Here is a 17,600-nt window from a genome sequence, read left to right on the forward strand (position 1 = left end):
AATTACTAAATTATTTTTAAATAATTAAATAATATTTATTTGACGATTGATAATGAAACCTCGTTTTTTTTTAAAAGGTAACACTGATTCGAATGAATGATGAGTGAATGAATTAAATCCAAATATATGATCTACCACCCATCACTACTCATGAAGAACAAAAACTGCGAATGAAAAGTGATTTCGGGGTGAAAATTGTAGCCTTTTCATGTGATTTCGTGAATTTGTGTTTGTGCAAAATTCATTGTAGACTGTGTTTGTATAGTATTTTTGGAGCAACGTTCCCAAAAAAACGAACCGCTTGGTAGTAATATGAGTAATGTTACCAACCAAAATGGAACAGGTCTAGAGCAGCAGGTCAGTACCTCATGTCCATGTATTTTGTATTGATTTTTCCTTTATTGAATGGAAATCCTGTTGCACGTAATGTTATCATTTAGGTTTAACTACTGCATGCGTATTTTTTTACACTTTAACACTTCACGAAATAGATTCTAACAATAAAATCTAGTTTTACGTGTCTTACTTCTAACCAACATGGCGACTTGGCTTTTCTATGGTATCTGATTGATTTTGCAACTCAGCAGCCTTTTCGGTAATATATTTGCATTGCTTCAAGCTGAATAGTTTTAAAATAGCATCTAGTGACATCAGAGGACAAACACCTTGATATACTCTCGTGTCATTGTTCTAGTTCATTAAAGAAAAAACCTAAAACAATGTTCATCGTGCAATGTTTTAAAAAAGGTTACTTTCTGTATTATCAATTTCCTATCAATATTAGCTTCTAATTTTCGAATTAACTCATGAAATATTTTTAGTGTAGCATTGTGCTTAAAACACATTCTTATTGAGTCAAATAATTTCTTGGTAAAGACAGTTCACAGGTAACCTATTTCACAGAATTGTAGAAAGATGGATGATTCACACAGACATATCTATTTCACATATATCATAAATGTATTTATATATAGTTCATCAATATATTTGAAATACTACTGACAAACCAAATTAATATGGTCATAACTTTATATTGTTTTGTTATACACCTATATGAACACATGACCAGGAGGACAATGCAATATCAATATTAATATTGCCCAAAACAATATCAATATTATGTGCCTGTTTAACTATCTCATCTAGTTAACCAGAATTACATTATATGTATGTTTGTATTAAGCATTATTTATTACAAAAGTGCAATCACTTTTGGGTGTAAATATAAAAAAAATACAAAGTTAAATTCAGAAGGCACTACTATCACAACCACATCTGCTTAATAACATTGGTAGGTGCTGCTTTGCTTTGGTTTCAAGGATGTAAAGGGGAGATACTAGGCATACCAATTTAGTAATCAAGGTTAACAATAGATCTGTGGCCAACTTCAGGTAGGATTCTTTGTCCTATCTGAACTTGATTATAGATGTCCATGGGTAGCACTTACAATAAAGTGAATTGTGAGTGTACAGTTTTCTATATTTTTTCTATAATAAAAGTCTTTCACCTGAGATAGTTATCTTTTTAAGATTATTTTGTTTGGGGTTTACCTTAAACCATTTACATGAATGAAAGATTTAATCTAGCGATATGAGGAAAGTGATATTTTTTAATATTCATGATATCATCGTATGATAAGGGATTTCCGAGTTGGTGGTATCTATTAATGGTGACTCAGTAGCAAAATTTATTACTAATGGAATATTATTTACTAATGGAAAATTTGGCAGGTGGTATGGTTTGATATCCTACATATTAAGCAACCTACATGTAAGGTGCTAAGGGAGACTTTTATGAGGCATAACAGCTTAGTTGTCAATGGTAGCAGGTACCTGTTGTCAACCTTATGTAGGAATATCTAATCCTCTCTGGTGTTGATGTCCATGGGCGGCAGTAGCAACTTAGCGTACTTAGTAGACGGACGGTCTGATAGTCCTAAGAAGTGGCAATGAATCGCCTGAGGGTATACTCGTGTATAGGGATAGGGTCTTTTTTATATATAATATCAGAGTAGCAGACGAGCATGCAGTCCACCTGATGGTAAGTGGCTACTGCCGCCCATGGACATCTGTAATCAACCCCAGATAAAATTACATATTCCTACCTGAGGTTGTCCACAGATGCGCTGCTACCCCTGAGGACTAAGCTGGAACACCTCGGAATAGTATGTCTCCCTTACTACACCCTTCAAAACAGAACACATCAGCGCCTAACACTGTTGTTATTAATCAGAAATAGGTGTGGCGGTGGTGCCCTCGGAGTCGAACCACAAGGGGTTCTACCAACTTCAAAGTCTCTGTTCCATATGGAGTTTGGTACTAATGTGAATGGGCCAAGCCTGATTATATGCGGCCATTATTATGCTATATACATGCTAGTTGCCCCTTTAACTTACAAGAAATGTGGCCTTTATGTATGTTACAAACATGAAGAATTAATTTTTAATACATGAGTTCATTTTGATTATATTATTTTAAATCAAAGCTTTGTTAATTCTGAACTAATTGCTCCACTTGATACATCTTATTATCACTTTTATGTCGCTCTATTTATATCCTCATAGTAAGGAAGTAATTATCATAATATGATAATGGCTCATAATCAAACTGTTTTAGTGATGAATTATAGTTAGTGTGTTCTATATTTTCACATGATTGGTGTGTGTGATTCATTGGTGTACAAAAATAATAAGGTGGTCATCATCAACCTATTACAGTCCCACTGCTGGGCACGGGTCTCCTCTCATAATGAGGAGGATTAGGCCATACTTCCCCACACTGGCCAAGTGCGTATTGGTAGACTTGACATACCTTTGAAATTTTTTTTTATAAATCTCCCAGATATGCTGGTTTCCTCATGATATTTTCCTTCACCCTTTAGCAAGTGATATTAATTTCTAATACACATAACTTTGAAAAATCAGAGGTGTGTGCCTGGGATTTGAATCTTGGACCCCTCGATTGAGAGGCAGAGTTTCCACTGCCACTAATAAAATGGTGATCAAATGGAAATTATTGAGTATGTCGACGACGAATTGTCAATAACACGTATCTCAAAAAACGCTACTTTACATAAGAAGAAACGCTACTTTAAATATACATACAACATATTGCCACACTCTAATATTTTAATCAATTTTGAACCTAAGGACCTGGTGTCTTAAGGACGACCTGCGATACGTCATTTTAAGTCCAAATCTGCAAAAATCGCTTTTTCGTAAAAAAAAATGAGATACGAGTTATTGCTACTACATTGATGTATTGATATTGTATTGCATACAAAATTTAAGCTAAATTTGATACTGGGACATGGTCACATTTAACTTATAAGATTTAACCCAAAATTACATTTATACAAACACTGTAAGTTAAAGAAAAGTTTATAAAAGATTATTTTTTCCGTCACATGGTTCATATAGCCTTCATATAACCATATAACCTATCAAATATTGAAATTTGACCATTTCTAGTAGACAGTGGTCAAACTTCAATCTTTGGCAGGCAATAAATTGCCTATATTGAATATTAATAATGCAATTCTGTAATAATATTCTTTTACCTAAAAAAGCATTTAAACCTACATTACAACCTCAACCATATACTTAACAGTTTGTTTTGGATTGCCCTGATATTCATTAAATTAGAGAATAATTTACATAAATCTATTTCCAGTGGTCTATATCTCAGACAGGAAATGATCATTGGCCATATGTAAGATAGATAGCATTACATTGTAATATTCAAATTACACCAAGTGATGTTTACATTGTTATGGATGAGTGAATAGTTTAGACTTCCATTGTATGAATAATATCTCACTTGCAAAAACACCTTATTTCATTGCTTGGGTTTCCAAAATAAATTCAATCTTCATACCATCATACCTTGCGGCAGGCGCTATCGCAGCATAAGATTTTGGAGGGGGGGTTCACGGGAAATTTGGTTAAATTAGACCACTTTTTCCTAACGCGTTTTAAATGTACATTTTAGTATTTATTGTAATGTCTGGCATATCCTTCTGCACACGGGAATCCTGCAGGGTTTCCCCACGAAGAAACGACCAAGAGCGAGTTTGACTTATTATTACATTTAATGTCAACCTGGAAAATCTAGTTAGTAACGGTAATGTTAATAAGATGTCTTTAAAATAATTGAAATACATGGTATATACATCGGGTTTAAGAAATATTTTTGATAGAACTGTGAGTAACTGCTGCTTAACTAAATATGGAAATGATCCAGTCCACGATTAATAATTCAAGAATCACCTGCACTTTATTGTTTCTTGATATATTGTTCTATTCTATATGTTTTATTCATACTAAAACATCTCTTGAGAAGAATTCTAATGAGTGTGCAATATTTTAATTTTCAGCTTGCTGGTCTGGACTTGCAGCCTCAGGCTTCTAAGAGTGCTGGCCGCTACATCCCTCCACACCAACGTAGGCAGTTGGAGGGAAAATCTCAAGGTTTGTTTTAACTTCTAATTATAAACATTTACGTGATTTTTGTCATCCATAAACTTACTTAGAGCAAAGTTTATACATAAGGAAATTTTATTCTATTATTAACTCATAATTTACATATGATGTGGATAGGATTACAATTTATGCTCTTGATTAAGAACCTTCATTCAATATGTAAGCATATACTATTACCTCGCAGTAATTTAAATGTAACAATCATAGGGGTTAATATAAGCTAAGACAATTTAATATTAATTAAATACACACACACACACATTTTTTTGTTATCTTCAAATAAAAAATAACGAAATGTTAATTATAATTTAATATATTCTCGATTTCTTTTTCGATTACTTTTCTAACGAGGCGGTCGGTCAGTTAATACGCTCGAAGAGTGCCCGTCTTCTCGACGAATACGCCGCGAGACACAATACGGCCGTTTGATTCGTTCTTGTATACGCTGCTCATCTCGCCTCGATACAAATAGACGTACAAATGTATACAAATAAATCAAATTGAAGTGTCCGTTTGTATTATAAAAATAACCGATTGGGAATTGTGTATTAACGTACAGTACTTATAACAAAAAAAAATGAAATATTTTCTTTGTCTGTTCGTGTTTGTTCCGTCTAATCTCTGTAACGGCTGGACCGATTTTGATGGAACTTCCACTGGCAGTTAGCGACATTATAAGGAGTATGCCTAGGATATTTTATTTTAGAAAATTAATTAGGGATCCGCGCCAAAAAAAATAATGCCATAAAATATCCAGGGTATTGACACTAACGTATAAGTGGCGGGCACATTGTCCATTGGCCTCGCTGAAAACAGACATTGAATTTCAATATCCGTTTTGGGTTCTGGGACAACACAAATCTCTATTGAGATAACGCATTACCATGAGTAAGCATTTCATAGTTCTTAAATTTAAAAGTTATGTCTTATTCGTTTCTTATCATGTTTACTATTAGAAAATGAATGTATTGACCTTTTTGATATATTTTTATAAAAGTGGGTTAAAGATAATTGAGTTGCCAATTGGTATTGTTTGATTTAGAAAACAGATTAACTGTTTAAATAAATATTCTTAAAACTAGAAGGGTTTTAGAAAGCTGAAGCTGAAGCTATATTATTTATGCTTTAGAAGTGTATTGATACTGTTAGAAATATCAAGTGATTTCTGGAGCTGCTCTACACGGTAAAGAAAACTATAGTTTCATTCATTCTTTATCATTGGCACATTGCCACAGCAATGTTTCAAGATGATATGCCTAACATAATTTACATTAATTTGTAAAAATGTATCTGTCTATAATATTTAGATACAGAAAAAAACCTGTCTTTTTCTTTCAATTTATCGCGATTTTAACGATACTTCAAGTGAAGATTTGATATAGGTTAAATTACTAAGGTTGGTAGGTACTCACTTTATTTAAATTACCTACACAATACGGTGCATTTCAGACACTGGAAGTGGCTAACAAAATAATGAATTTGCTCTTCTGTACGATGTGTATGAACATATTTATATTTTCCCTAATAGAATCGCACAATACCCGTACGTATTGTTCCTGTCAAAATATTACTAACAACCCGACGGGTGGAGCGGTCACCATATCGGTCTGACTTGCAAAGGGTTTGGGGTCCAATCTCGACCAGATAGACATTGAATTTCGATATATGTTGTGGTTCTGGATGTTTGTCTATTTGTCTTTGTGTGTGTCCACGGCATTCATGCCACAGGGAATCCTAGTGTGGGGTTGTGAGTGTAGAAAGTCTTTTATATTATATAGAAAAGGAAACATTTCGTCGGACATGACAACATTCAATGTTTGTAGATATAAAAGGGAGCTTAAAAATATGAAACACAACGTCTTAATTAACGTAATTATATTTAGGAGAGGAGTCTAAGCGTTCCAGCTTAGACAGTCGTCCCAGCGAGCCACGGGACACCCGTTCATCATTCGGAGGCAACTCTAGGGCCTACGACCGTGGTGGTCGGCGCGACGACCGCGACCGTGACCGCGACCGTGACTACGATCGTGGCTACGATACGCGATACCCGCGCAGGGACCGCGGTGAGTTGCCACACCGCACCGTTAACTTGTTCTTTCATTTCTTACGCGATACGCTATAATCGAGTAGAGACCGTGGTGAGATGCCACACCGTATCATTGACGTATTCCTTCATTCCTTACACGATACGCTATAATCGAGCAGGGACCGCGGTGAGATGCCACACCGTATCATTGACGTATTCCTTCATTCCTTACACGATACGCTATAATCGAGCAGGGACCGCGGTGAGATGCCACACCGTATCATTGACGTATTCCTTCATTCCTTACACGATACGCTATAACCCCGCTGAGATCGCGGTGAGTTGTCACACCGCATCGTCGAGTTGATCTTTCATTTCTTTATACATATTTTTTTTCTATGATCGAGCTATTTGCTATCTTGATAGTAAGCATGCAGCATGGACTGCCCGTCTGATAGTAAGTGGTAAATGCCATTCAAAGACATTTGTAATCAATTCCTTATAAGATTAGAATCTTACATGCGGGGTCAGTCACAGATACAATCTGTAATCATCACCAGATAAGCCGAGATGTAGTGAGTCACAGATGTATTGAGGGACCCTGAGGACTAAGTTGGAACATCTCGCATAAGTACGACTCTCGTGTGACACCCCTCAAACCAAAACATAGCAGCTCTAACAGTGTTGTTATACTACATGTTAGTGTTAGCAGATTGTGCGATTTTTTACTACCTTTACAGTTTAATATCTGTTTAATAACGGAATTAAATTCACAACACTGTATGACACATGTTAAGGTGAGTTAATAAATATTATTAATTTATTACAATTATTATTATTTACTATTTTTATACTAAAATTAAGTTAGAAAGATTTGTATTTTATTGAAATGGAAGTAGGTAATGTGTTTTCAGTATATGTTATGTAACAGGTGCATCAAATTCCCTTTGAGGTTGGTTTATAGATATCTACTACTTATGTAACTTGGAGAATTGAACTTATAAAACGCACTTTTTTACTTTAGTCAGATATGGCTTCTGCACAATGGATAGTAATCCGTAAATGCAGGTCACTGTCCTATTTCTCAGAAGACATAAGACCTCAATGAAACCACATGTACAATTACATATTCGAATAGCTCTAAGTAAATGTTGTAACGGCAGTCTTGTTACTAAGGGAAAGGTTTTATGGGATCTTTCAGCTTATGAAATTAATTTTACGATTTTTTAATAACTACTTCATTAAAAACACAATCATTTTAGATTGTTGATTGTGATACATGAAATATTAATGCAATGTATGGTATTAATGAATTATACAGGATTTAAATTATTACTGAAGTAAATTCCTTGAAAAAAGATCAAATAAAATTATTTATTGCATATCTTCTTGATTATAATTACAACGTTATTTTAAGTTCTTGTTGGCATAGCAATATGTATTTGTACATTGTTCATTCGGAGTGCAGTGCGGTCTATTCACGATAACATTTTATATAGGACCTTTTTATAACTATATCAATTGTAAAGCAGTGATGAAGTAATCTGCTTTATATTGCAGTTTTTGCAAATTATAGCATGCCATTTGATTTAGTTATGGTGCGCATATAAATGAGATTTTAAGTTGATTGAACATGCATAACTGAAACGCGTCAAAAGACATCTCACTAATTGTATAAATATGAGAATGTTAAGTCATCAGTAGCGTCATTGCATGCATATTATAGCATGTTAATCTAGGAGCATAACTATTATTATAAGACGCATGGTACTAATAAATAAACGAGTGAAACTGACAGTTCATATTCATATCATGAAATTTCATCAAAATTTAAATCAAAATGGTTAATATTCAAAAAGTAAAAGAAAAAACTTTTAAAATATTGAATAAGGGATAAAATAAGTATTCACTGTCAATCTGTAATCTGAGTGTCAATCTGTATTCTGTCATTTGTCTGTGATAAATAATTAAACAATATGTTTATGTGTAGCTTCTTGAGGACGTAAGTTGAAATGCTCATGTCCTTGTAATTACCCTGGCTATAACTCCCTTCCAACAGAATCACAGCAGTCCAGGGATTCCGGGTTGGAGCCACCTATAGGTATAGTTAGACAAGTATCCACACTTTTATATTTAAAATTGCTAGTTTACAATGTCGTGGTAAGCCTAAACGTCTATATTTTCGTGCAATAATATATTTTCGCTAATAATATATTGTTCATCAGAGTTACACAAAATACTGAGATCTACAATGTTTTCAAACACTACCATCTGCATCTTGCTTTATACATTGTTGAAATAACTAAAATAATACAAAATATAATATTAATCACATTCGTGTAGATACATCATTGTATTGTTTGAATGCTTTAAATTAACAATACACAATAATTACTATAAAAACTACACAAGAAGACGTAAATTTGCTGTTACTTCTTAATGATCATAATTAATGTCGTTATTGTCTTATTAAGTAACTTAACACAGCCATGTAATTTTAGTCAAATTAGTTTGAAAAATATCAAGTCTATTTTTATTATTAGGCTTACAACACTACCGCGATTATTGCATTGAAATATGTCGAGCTTAGGATCACCATTGCATTGATTATGCGGTGTGAAAATATGATAACGTTGCGCAGGTCGTGATACAGGACACCAAAATGGAGACTCAGACCGTTGGGCGGAGTCGGATCGTTGGGGGGAGCGCGGGGGCGAGCGCGGCGGGCGCGGCGCGGCGGGCGGAGCGGCCCGCGAGCCGGTCCGCGACGTGCGCCGCGACGAGGACTTCGAGCCGCCGGCGCCGCGCAACGACCGCTGGAAGGAGCCCGAGCCCCGCACGGAGGACCGCGGCGGATCGCGCTGGGCGTCAGACGACGTGCGACGTTCCAGCTCTCGCAGGGACGAGGTATGACTTTCATTAGGAGTAAGATCATCTCCTCTTACTGTGCTATTTTCCAAATATTATGTTTTATTGACCTCAATAATTTGCAAGTTCAAAATCTAAGGATCTGTCTATTATTGCAGAGGAGGTTTTGCTCTTTTATAATATGGGTAATTTTTAGTCTTTCACAAAGTTCATGTATGTTTGTGTATGTTATAAATAAATTTTCAGTCGTTAAGACAAAAGTTATGTTTAGGATTGTTTAAAAATTTAGTTATTTTATTTTTTATGTTTTTATCAAAACTGTTGTTGCCATCATTTCGAATTTATGCCGAAAGCGAATGTTTCTGAATTTACCTAATCTTTGTTTCAGAATGATTGGACGATCCCGCTACCTCGCGACGAGCGGCAGGAGTTGGAGCTCTTTGGCACTGGTAACACCGGCATCAACTTCTCCAAATACGAGGATATACCGGTTGAGGCCAGCGGCGACCGCGTACCGGACTACATTACCAGCGTAAGTATAATTAAGTCAATCACTGTAATATAAAAAAAAATTAGAAGTCTATAGATAAGTAAATCAATCAACAAATTCTTTATAATTTATGTAAAAAAATATTCTATATTTTTCGTGTCCAATTGTACAATTTCAATAACGTATAAAGAATGAATAAACTAGTAAAGAGAGAATGAAAAAACTAATTAATAAATTTCAATTAAATATACACTAATTTCAAAAGAAATATAAACTTATAAAGTTCACCATTTAAATATCTTTTAAAATCGTATCACTTTAACCCGACTACGGAGGGTAATGTTCTTCGAGGGTATGTGCGTACGTCTCTATACAGCCCAAATTACAGGCTTTACGGATTTTAACACTATTTTGACGACGACACGGATTTTGATACGAGGTATCGCTGGATTCGTCGTAAAGTGGGAGTAACGCACATATTTAAATTTTCCAGTTTTTTTTGTTTCTATCTATAATAATTACATTAATCCCATTTCCAGTTCGAGGACGTTAACCTGACGGAAATAATGCGTTCGAACATAGCACTCGCGCGCTACGACAAGCCGACACCAGTGCAGAAGTACGCGATACCGATCGTGTGCGGCCGCCGGGACGTGATGGCGTGCGCGCAGACCGGCTCCGGGAAGACCGCGGCGTTCCTCGTGCCCATACTCAACCAGATGTACGAGGCGGGGCCCGTTAAGCATATGGGGTGAGTTACGTGTTCAGTTATATTGAGTATGTTTATAGGGGTGTTTCTTTTGGAGTTGGAGTTTGGGAAAATGATGAGTGCTTCTATCAAAACTATAAAGTTGGTGGTGGTGGGTTGGTAAAAATAGCAATATTTACTTAACTAAGGTGTCCACTAAACTTGCAAAAGTTTACGGGTGTATGTCTTATCACCTGCGTCAGTTTTAGCGGCCACTATTATTGTATGGTGACAATGTTATCATTTATATTAATGTGTGATTACAATGTTATTAACTGAGCAACAAAGCTATAAGTCAGAGTTACTTGTCTTAAGTTCCAATTATAAGTCATCTTTATATATATATATATATATTTCTTATGTGCGTGTGTATGTCACTGAATTCCTCCTAAACGACTGGCTTGATTTTGATGAAATTTGTTGTGTGTGTTCAAGGGGACTTGAGAATGGTTTAGATTCACAATTTAGTCCGTAGGAAAACGTTTTAATTAATTTTTAATTCGTAAGTAGTTATAGAATCGGAAACTATACATTTGATCAAGTGATGATCTTTAGCAAAGTTGTTGTCCAAGAGCCCACGAGGGTTTGGGAGTTGGTAAGACCAATTTTCGACAGATAGCATCACTGTCATTCCAATGCAAGTACAAATTTTCCGTTTTATATATGTCATATTATTTCTTTAAAATGCGGGCGAAGCCGCGGGCACCACTAGTTTTCTATAAATGTAAAATATAAGAATAACATTGGTACTACTTTAAGTTTACTATTGCTGATATATGATAAAATATTTTACCAAAATATTATTCACCAGGGACTGTGTTTTCTTGTAGTGTTGGATTTGTATTCATGTATTTTTTGTATTAACAGGCCATACAATCGACGCAAGCAATACCCGCTTGGCTTGGTGTTGGCGCCGACCCGTGAGCTCGCCACTCAGATTTTCGACGAGGCTAGAAAATTCGCCTACCGCTCTCGTGTCCGACCGTGTGTTGTGTAAGTATTAATATATTTTATTCTATATTTTTATAATCTACCTAATATAAAGGCACTTTTATATTCTACGTGCAGTATTATAGGCTATCTTGGTAAATTGTTTAGGGTGAAATTTGGAAGTCATTTTTGTGTATTTTGACGACCCGAGTGGCAGAGCGGTCACCGGTCTGACGCGCACAGGGTCCCGGGTTCGATCCCCGGCCAGACAGATTTCTAAATGATGAATTTAGATTTCTGTTTCTGGGTCTGGGTGTTTGTGTATTGTGGGAATCCTAGTTTAGGGCTGTGTAGAAAGCGTTTTTTGTTTTGTTTGCAAAGATGCAAAATGCACCTGCAGTGCTATTAAATAAATATTAGGGGTGTGCGAATAATTCGAACTTACGAATTATTCGTTCCGAATCGAATATTAATATTCGATTCGAAACTCGAATCGAATAATTCGAAAATTCGAATTATTCGAAAGTTCCCGAATAATTCGAAAAATTTCGAATAATTCGAAAATTTTCGAATAATTCGAAAATTTTCGAATAATTCGAAAATTTTCGAATAATCCGAAATTTTTTGAATAATTCGAATTTTTTCAGGGTTTTCTTATTTTCAATTTTCGAATAAAAATTTAACAGTCAATAATCAATATACATTTTATTTAAACCATATAGTCACACAAATATAACAATTAAAATAGTTTTTTTTTACTTTTTCGAATTTTTTAAAAATAGTAAAAATTGAAATTTGGGGATGATCCTATTCTTGTAATGTTGATAAATAACTTATAAAAAAATGGATGGTAAAAATATTGATTGCCTTTTTTTACGGCACTTCAAAAAATTACCTGAAATTCATGCTTCTAGACTAGAATACCCCCTTAATTCGCGAATTATTCGAAAACTTTCGAATTATTCGAAATTTTTATGAATTATTCGAAATTTTTCGAATTATTCGAAGAATTTCGAATAATTCGAAAATTCGAATTATTCGATTCGAATTTCGAATCGAATATTGATATTCGATTCGATTCGATTCGAACGATATTCGCACACCCCTAATAAATATGTGAATATGAAATATATGTGAATCTTCTAAGACTGAGAACTAGTTAATAACAGTACTCCGTTTTAATGTCATGGCCCCACTCTTCTTCTTTCCATATTACACTCAATAATTTGGCATTTAAACAATATAAACTTACTTTTGTTTTGGAATTGGTGTTTGCTACATTTTATTTACATATGTTGCTCAATTTACGTTCATTCAATCAGGCTCATTCACTTTCATTTATCTCAACTAATTTGTTATACAATAATATACAGATACGGCGGTTCCCCGATAAACGAACAGTTCCGCGAGCTGGAGCGCGGCTGCCACTTGCTGGTGGCGACGCCGGGCCGCCTCGTGGACATGCTCATCCGCGGCCGCGTCGCGCTCGACCACTGCCGCCACCTCGTGCTCGACGAGGCGGACCGCATGCTCGACATGGGCTTCGAGCCGCAGATACGCAAGATCGTCGAGTCCCACACGATGCCCAAGACCGGCGAGAGGCAGACGCTTATGTTCTCCGCAACGTTCCCCAAGCAGATACAAGTGCTCGCGCAGGACTTCCTATACAATTACGTTTTCCTCGCGGTCGGTCGTGTCGGTTCCACGTCCGAGAATATCACCCAGAAGGTATCTTTTTGGAACTTTTCCGTTTGTATGTTAGGCATTCATAAAAATGCATGTAGTCTTTTGAATAGTCAGAAAATGCGTTCCTTACTTGAAAGTCACCATATTCTGATATTTTCCTTTTAAGCATAAATCTTTAAAGTTTGTAGATTCCAGATTACATTTATAATCTCGTGTTTTTTTTCTTGAGGTATAAAAACATATATAAACTTTCTTTTGTAGGTTGTCTGGGTGGAAGAGTCACAAAAACGTTCATTCTTGTTGGACCTGCTGAATGCCTCCAACCTCCTGCAGCGTTCGCGCCCCGAGGAAGATCAACTCACCCTTGTGTTTGTTGAAACCAAGAAGGGTAAATCTATTTCTTAAATTTATTTATAAATATTGTATGTGAAATATGTTGATTTGGTATGGGGAACTTACGAATTGTCAGTCACAATATTTTGTTTTCAACGTTCTGTGAATAACTTTCGTTCTGTGTAATACTTGTATGGGTGTAATTTACATTAATGCATAATGTATAACTCTGAATAATGAATGAATAACTCTTGTTCTGTGTGATACTTGTATGGGATATTACAGTAATTTTTTGTTCGTAATAGGAGCGGACCAATTAGAAGAATATCTCGACATAGAAGGGTACCCAGTGACGTCGATCCACGGCGACCGGTCGCAACGCGAGCGTGAAGAAGCCCTCCGTCGATTCCGTTCCGGACAGACTCCCATTCTCGTGGCCACTGCTGTTGCTGCCAGAGGCATGTATTCGATCTCTTTAATGCTGATTTTTTTTTTCCATTGAAAGAGAAAAAACAATAGTTATCTATGTTGCTTAGATGATAAACCTGAAGAAATTTAGATATGACCTAATTGACAAAATTTGATGATTCCTAAAAAAATGATCAAAAAAGTGTTTTCGTATGTTCACACAAAAGAAGTTTTACTTTGGTGTATAAAGTAAAAAAATAAAAAGGAGTGCTACTGTTTTATAATAAAAAAACAAATTTATCTGTACCTACATATTGTGTCATATCATATCCATAATTCCATACCTAAAAATTAAAATTAAAATTACTTTGTTCGTAGCCTTTTCTACAGAACTTGCATCATTTGTCATTTTTTAAAAAAATACTCATAATATTATAAAATATATTAAAATATTTTCAACCAGGTCTGGACATTCCCCACGTGCGCCACGTGATCAACTTCGACCTGCCCTCCGACGTGGAGGAGTACGTGCACCGCATCGGGCGTACCGGCCGCATGGGCAACCTCGGCGTCGCCACGTCGTTCTTCAACGACTCCAACCGCGGCCTCGCGCGCGACCTCATCGAGCTGCTCGTTGAGGCCAAGCAGGATGTGCCCGAGTGAGTGGTCGTTCTTTTAATTAAAGTTAAAGTAATAGTTGAGATATAGTGATATGATAAGGTGGCTGAAATGTGTGAATTTATGTTTTTTTACCACGCTTTTATTAGCTCGACCTGTTTTTTTGTATGTATGTATGTAACGGAATCTTTGAACTCGAATTGTACCCACTTTGAACGGCCGATTAAAGTGGGTAAAATCGGACCCGATTAATTTAAAATTATGAACGATTATCAAAAACCGATGACAATACACGATTTAAATAATTTTATCCCATTCACCTCATCAGGATTTTCAGGAATCAATTAACGATTTTCCTATGTGATTTTAGTGTGATTTTTAGTTTTTAAACTATAATCTTTTTTTTTGTTTTATTTAAATTACAATTTATAAGAAATGAAATAAAATAATACAGGAAAAGAATGTCCGAAAATCTTGATTGTATGATTATTTCACAGATTTAAATCAAAAATATTCAAAAACTATATAGTGATCTATGTTATTTATGCTTCAATAATCTCGTGTCATAGTCAAAAAGTAGTATAAAGAACGGAGATTTGATGAAGTAATCACCAAATTGCCACATTTTATCAACTTGCCTATACGAATTAAAGATAAATACTTGTGGATGTTAGGCTTTCATTTGTGTCATATAATAAATAAAAATATGTGTTGTATAGTTGGCTAACGAGCACGGCGGCGGACGGGCGGCTGGGCGGCGGCGGGCGGCGCACCGGCAGCCGCTCGGGCGGCGGGCGCTTCGGCGGCGGCGGCAGCGGCTTCGGCGCGCGCGACTTCCGCACGCAGCCGCGCCAGCCGCCGCGCTCCGCGGGACCCGCTGCTATCGGATCCGGTCAGTGGAGATTGTGCATTGTTGATGTTGTTTTTTGGGTTGTAGCACGCGGGCGCAGTGTGTACACGTTGGTAGATTACGTAGAGGTTTGGATTGCGGAGGCGCCTACACCTATTTTTGCTTTATTGAAAGGTTCTCAACTCATTCACACAGAAATGCACGCACACACACACGGACTTTTCTGCCTAATAACAGCAATGTTCAGCGCTGGTGCGTCCCGGTTTGAATGATGTAGTAAGACATACATATCTGAGGCATTCTATCTTAGTCCGTAGGAGTAGCAACGCATCTATGGTTGATCTCAGGACTCTTTATCCTATTTGGGGTTGATTACTGACATCCACGGGCGATAGGAGCTAGGTGGATGACATGCTGGTTTGCTACCTCAATAACGTATTTAGTACTATAAAATAATAATAAAATACACTTGCAGATAGATCTCCTATTATCGCGCGGGAATACGCCCGCACGCCTGTTCTATCCGCACGCATGTCACTTGCATCTTATCGAAGCTTAGACAATGTTTTTGCATGTCATAATGTTAGAGCGAACGTGAATGCGAGGTTATTTTTTATATCAGCGTCTGTGCATTCAGTCCTTGAATTGTTTTAACAGAGCTTTTTTTGCAGGATTTGGGTACGGCGGCGGCGGCGGGTCGTACGGTGGCAACTACGGTGGCTCGTACGGCGGCGGCGGCGGCGGGGGCGGCGGCGGCGGCACGGACTGGTGGGGCGACTCCTAAGCACCCGCCACCTCGCACCGCCCCACACCCGGACATCCCGCTCGTCGACATAAATCTATATTCCTCTATACCGACTCCTCGGCGGAACAGTCGACCGCCGGCGACGTCGCATATACTCATAGAATCGCCCGTACTCATCCTATCTCGGTAGACGCGCCACCTTCACCAGTTTGCACCGAATCGACGTGCGACGTTTTAGATTAATGTATTATTTTTTTTACTCGTAATCTGAGTCGGACTGAAATTGAGCCGTTACTATTTAACGATAGCTGTAATGTGATGTATGGAGAGAGCGGTGCGCGAGCGTGGCGCGGCGGCGCGGGCAGAATCTCACGCGACGGCCCGCGCGCGCCGCACGTTTCTAATATCGTTTACATAGTTGTACGCAGAGCGGTGGTCGCGTACTATCATGAAGTTCTCGATTAACGTAAATTGTGGATCACGTTAAGTGCGTCGGTTCCGAACGTGACTTGCACGCGTTTTATCATTTTTTTCAGTAATGATTATGTGAAAGTAGTTGATTAATATTAGAAATATTTTTCGGTGTTCGATCTGTATCGCGAATTTGTTTACGTATGACTGTGTTTTGTCTACTGTCTGACTGTTTCATGTCTCGCTACCCTAACACTGGAATTTTGAAGCATTTATGCACCCTAAAATTGATGTAGCTATTGGTAGTAGATTAGTCATTGTGAAGTACCGATACAGTATCATAGTAAATAAATAAATAACAAAATTTTGTCTGTAGAAATCCCATATTTTAACATCTCACCAACATGGTCTTATAATTTGAATGTGAATTTACCAATAAAAATTAAGAAACAGAATTATTTGGTTTTTTATTTCTTACTCCTTTTGTTTTTATCCTTATACACGATACATAATGTTTTATGATACACATACTTGAAAATTAATATAATACAGAACAAATAATTACATTCATTCGGGGGGTATTTTTAATTTAATAACAAGCATTCGTTCATTGTCTTGTTCCGTATATTATATTTTAGTCTATGGTATGTTCGTATTAATTTGCAGTTTAGTAAATTCCATAAATAAATTAAAGAAACGTAAAATAAGAGAATACTAACAGTCTATTTCGCAGTTTTTAAACTGTGTCACAAAAAAAAACCACACGAAAAACATATCTATTTAACATAGTACTAAGATCGAAAGTAAATTACAAACGACTTGGAAGTTTTACCGAGTGTGAATGGGAGGGTTACCAGTAGAATGTGGCTCGTCTGGCGCCAGCCGTATGCGTAGCCCTCCCGCGGTGTCCGTGCTCTTAATGAATTCTAAAATACTTGATTTTCAACTAGTTAATGTAAAGTATATCGTTTGCACTTTAGATCCAGACTGTAAAGAACCGTAAAGTT

General features: G+C 36.6%; 1 protein-coding gene across 2 annotated transcripts; it reads left to right on the top strand.

The window, feature by feature from the left end:
• Positions 1–122: 122 nt before the first annotated feature.
• bel (ATP-dependent RNA helicase bel) lies at positions 123–17,048 on the top strand. 2 transcript variants are annotated; one of them, XM_073079845.1, is made up of 14 exons: positions 123–357; positions 4,375–4,468; positions 6,364–6,543; positions 8,566–8,607; positions 9,148–9,413; positions 9,763–9,906; positions 10,404–10,615; positions 11,480–11,605; positions 12,916–13,270; positions 13,490–13,616; positions 13,867–14,019; positions 14,433–14,628; positions 15,307–15,479; positions 16,109–17,048. In XM_073079845.1, exons 1-14 carry the CDS (start codon positions 313–315, stop codon positions 16,219–16,221), a joined length of 2,226 nt encoding a protein of 741 aa, XP_072935946.1. In that variant the 5' UTR covers positions 123–312; the 3' UTR covers positions 16,222–17,048. The 2 variants fall into 2 exon arrangements, with proteins under 2 accessions (XP_072935946.1, XP_072935947.1); XM_073079846.1 differs by lacking the exon at positions 8,566–8,607.
• The last annotated feature ends 552 nt before the right edge of the window (positions 17,049–17,600 follow it).

This window comes from Epargyreus clarus, unplaced genomic scaffold (genome assembly GCF_041222505.1).
Source record: "Epargyreus clarus isolate Ecla_fem2 unplaced genomic scaffold, WU_Ecla_fem_2.2 ptg000014l, whole genome shotgun sequence".
Classification (NCBI taxonomy): domain Eukaryota; kingdom Metazoa; phylum Arthropoda; class Insecta; order Lepidoptera; family Hesperiidae; genus Epargyreus; species Epargyreus clarus.

Coding starts and splice junctions, on each gene's coding strand:
- bel (XM_073079845.1), top strand. CDS start 313: ATGAGTAATGTTACCAACCAAAATGGAACAGGTCTAGAGCAGCAG. Junction 9,414..9,762: donor CCAGCTCTCGCAGGGACGAG/GTATGACTTTCA, acceptor TCTTTGTTTCAG/AATGATTGGACGATCCCGCT. Junction 13,271..13,489: donor CCGAGAATATCACCCAGAAG/GTATCTTTTTGG, acceptor TTTCTTTTGTAG/GTTGTCTGGGTGGAAGAGTC.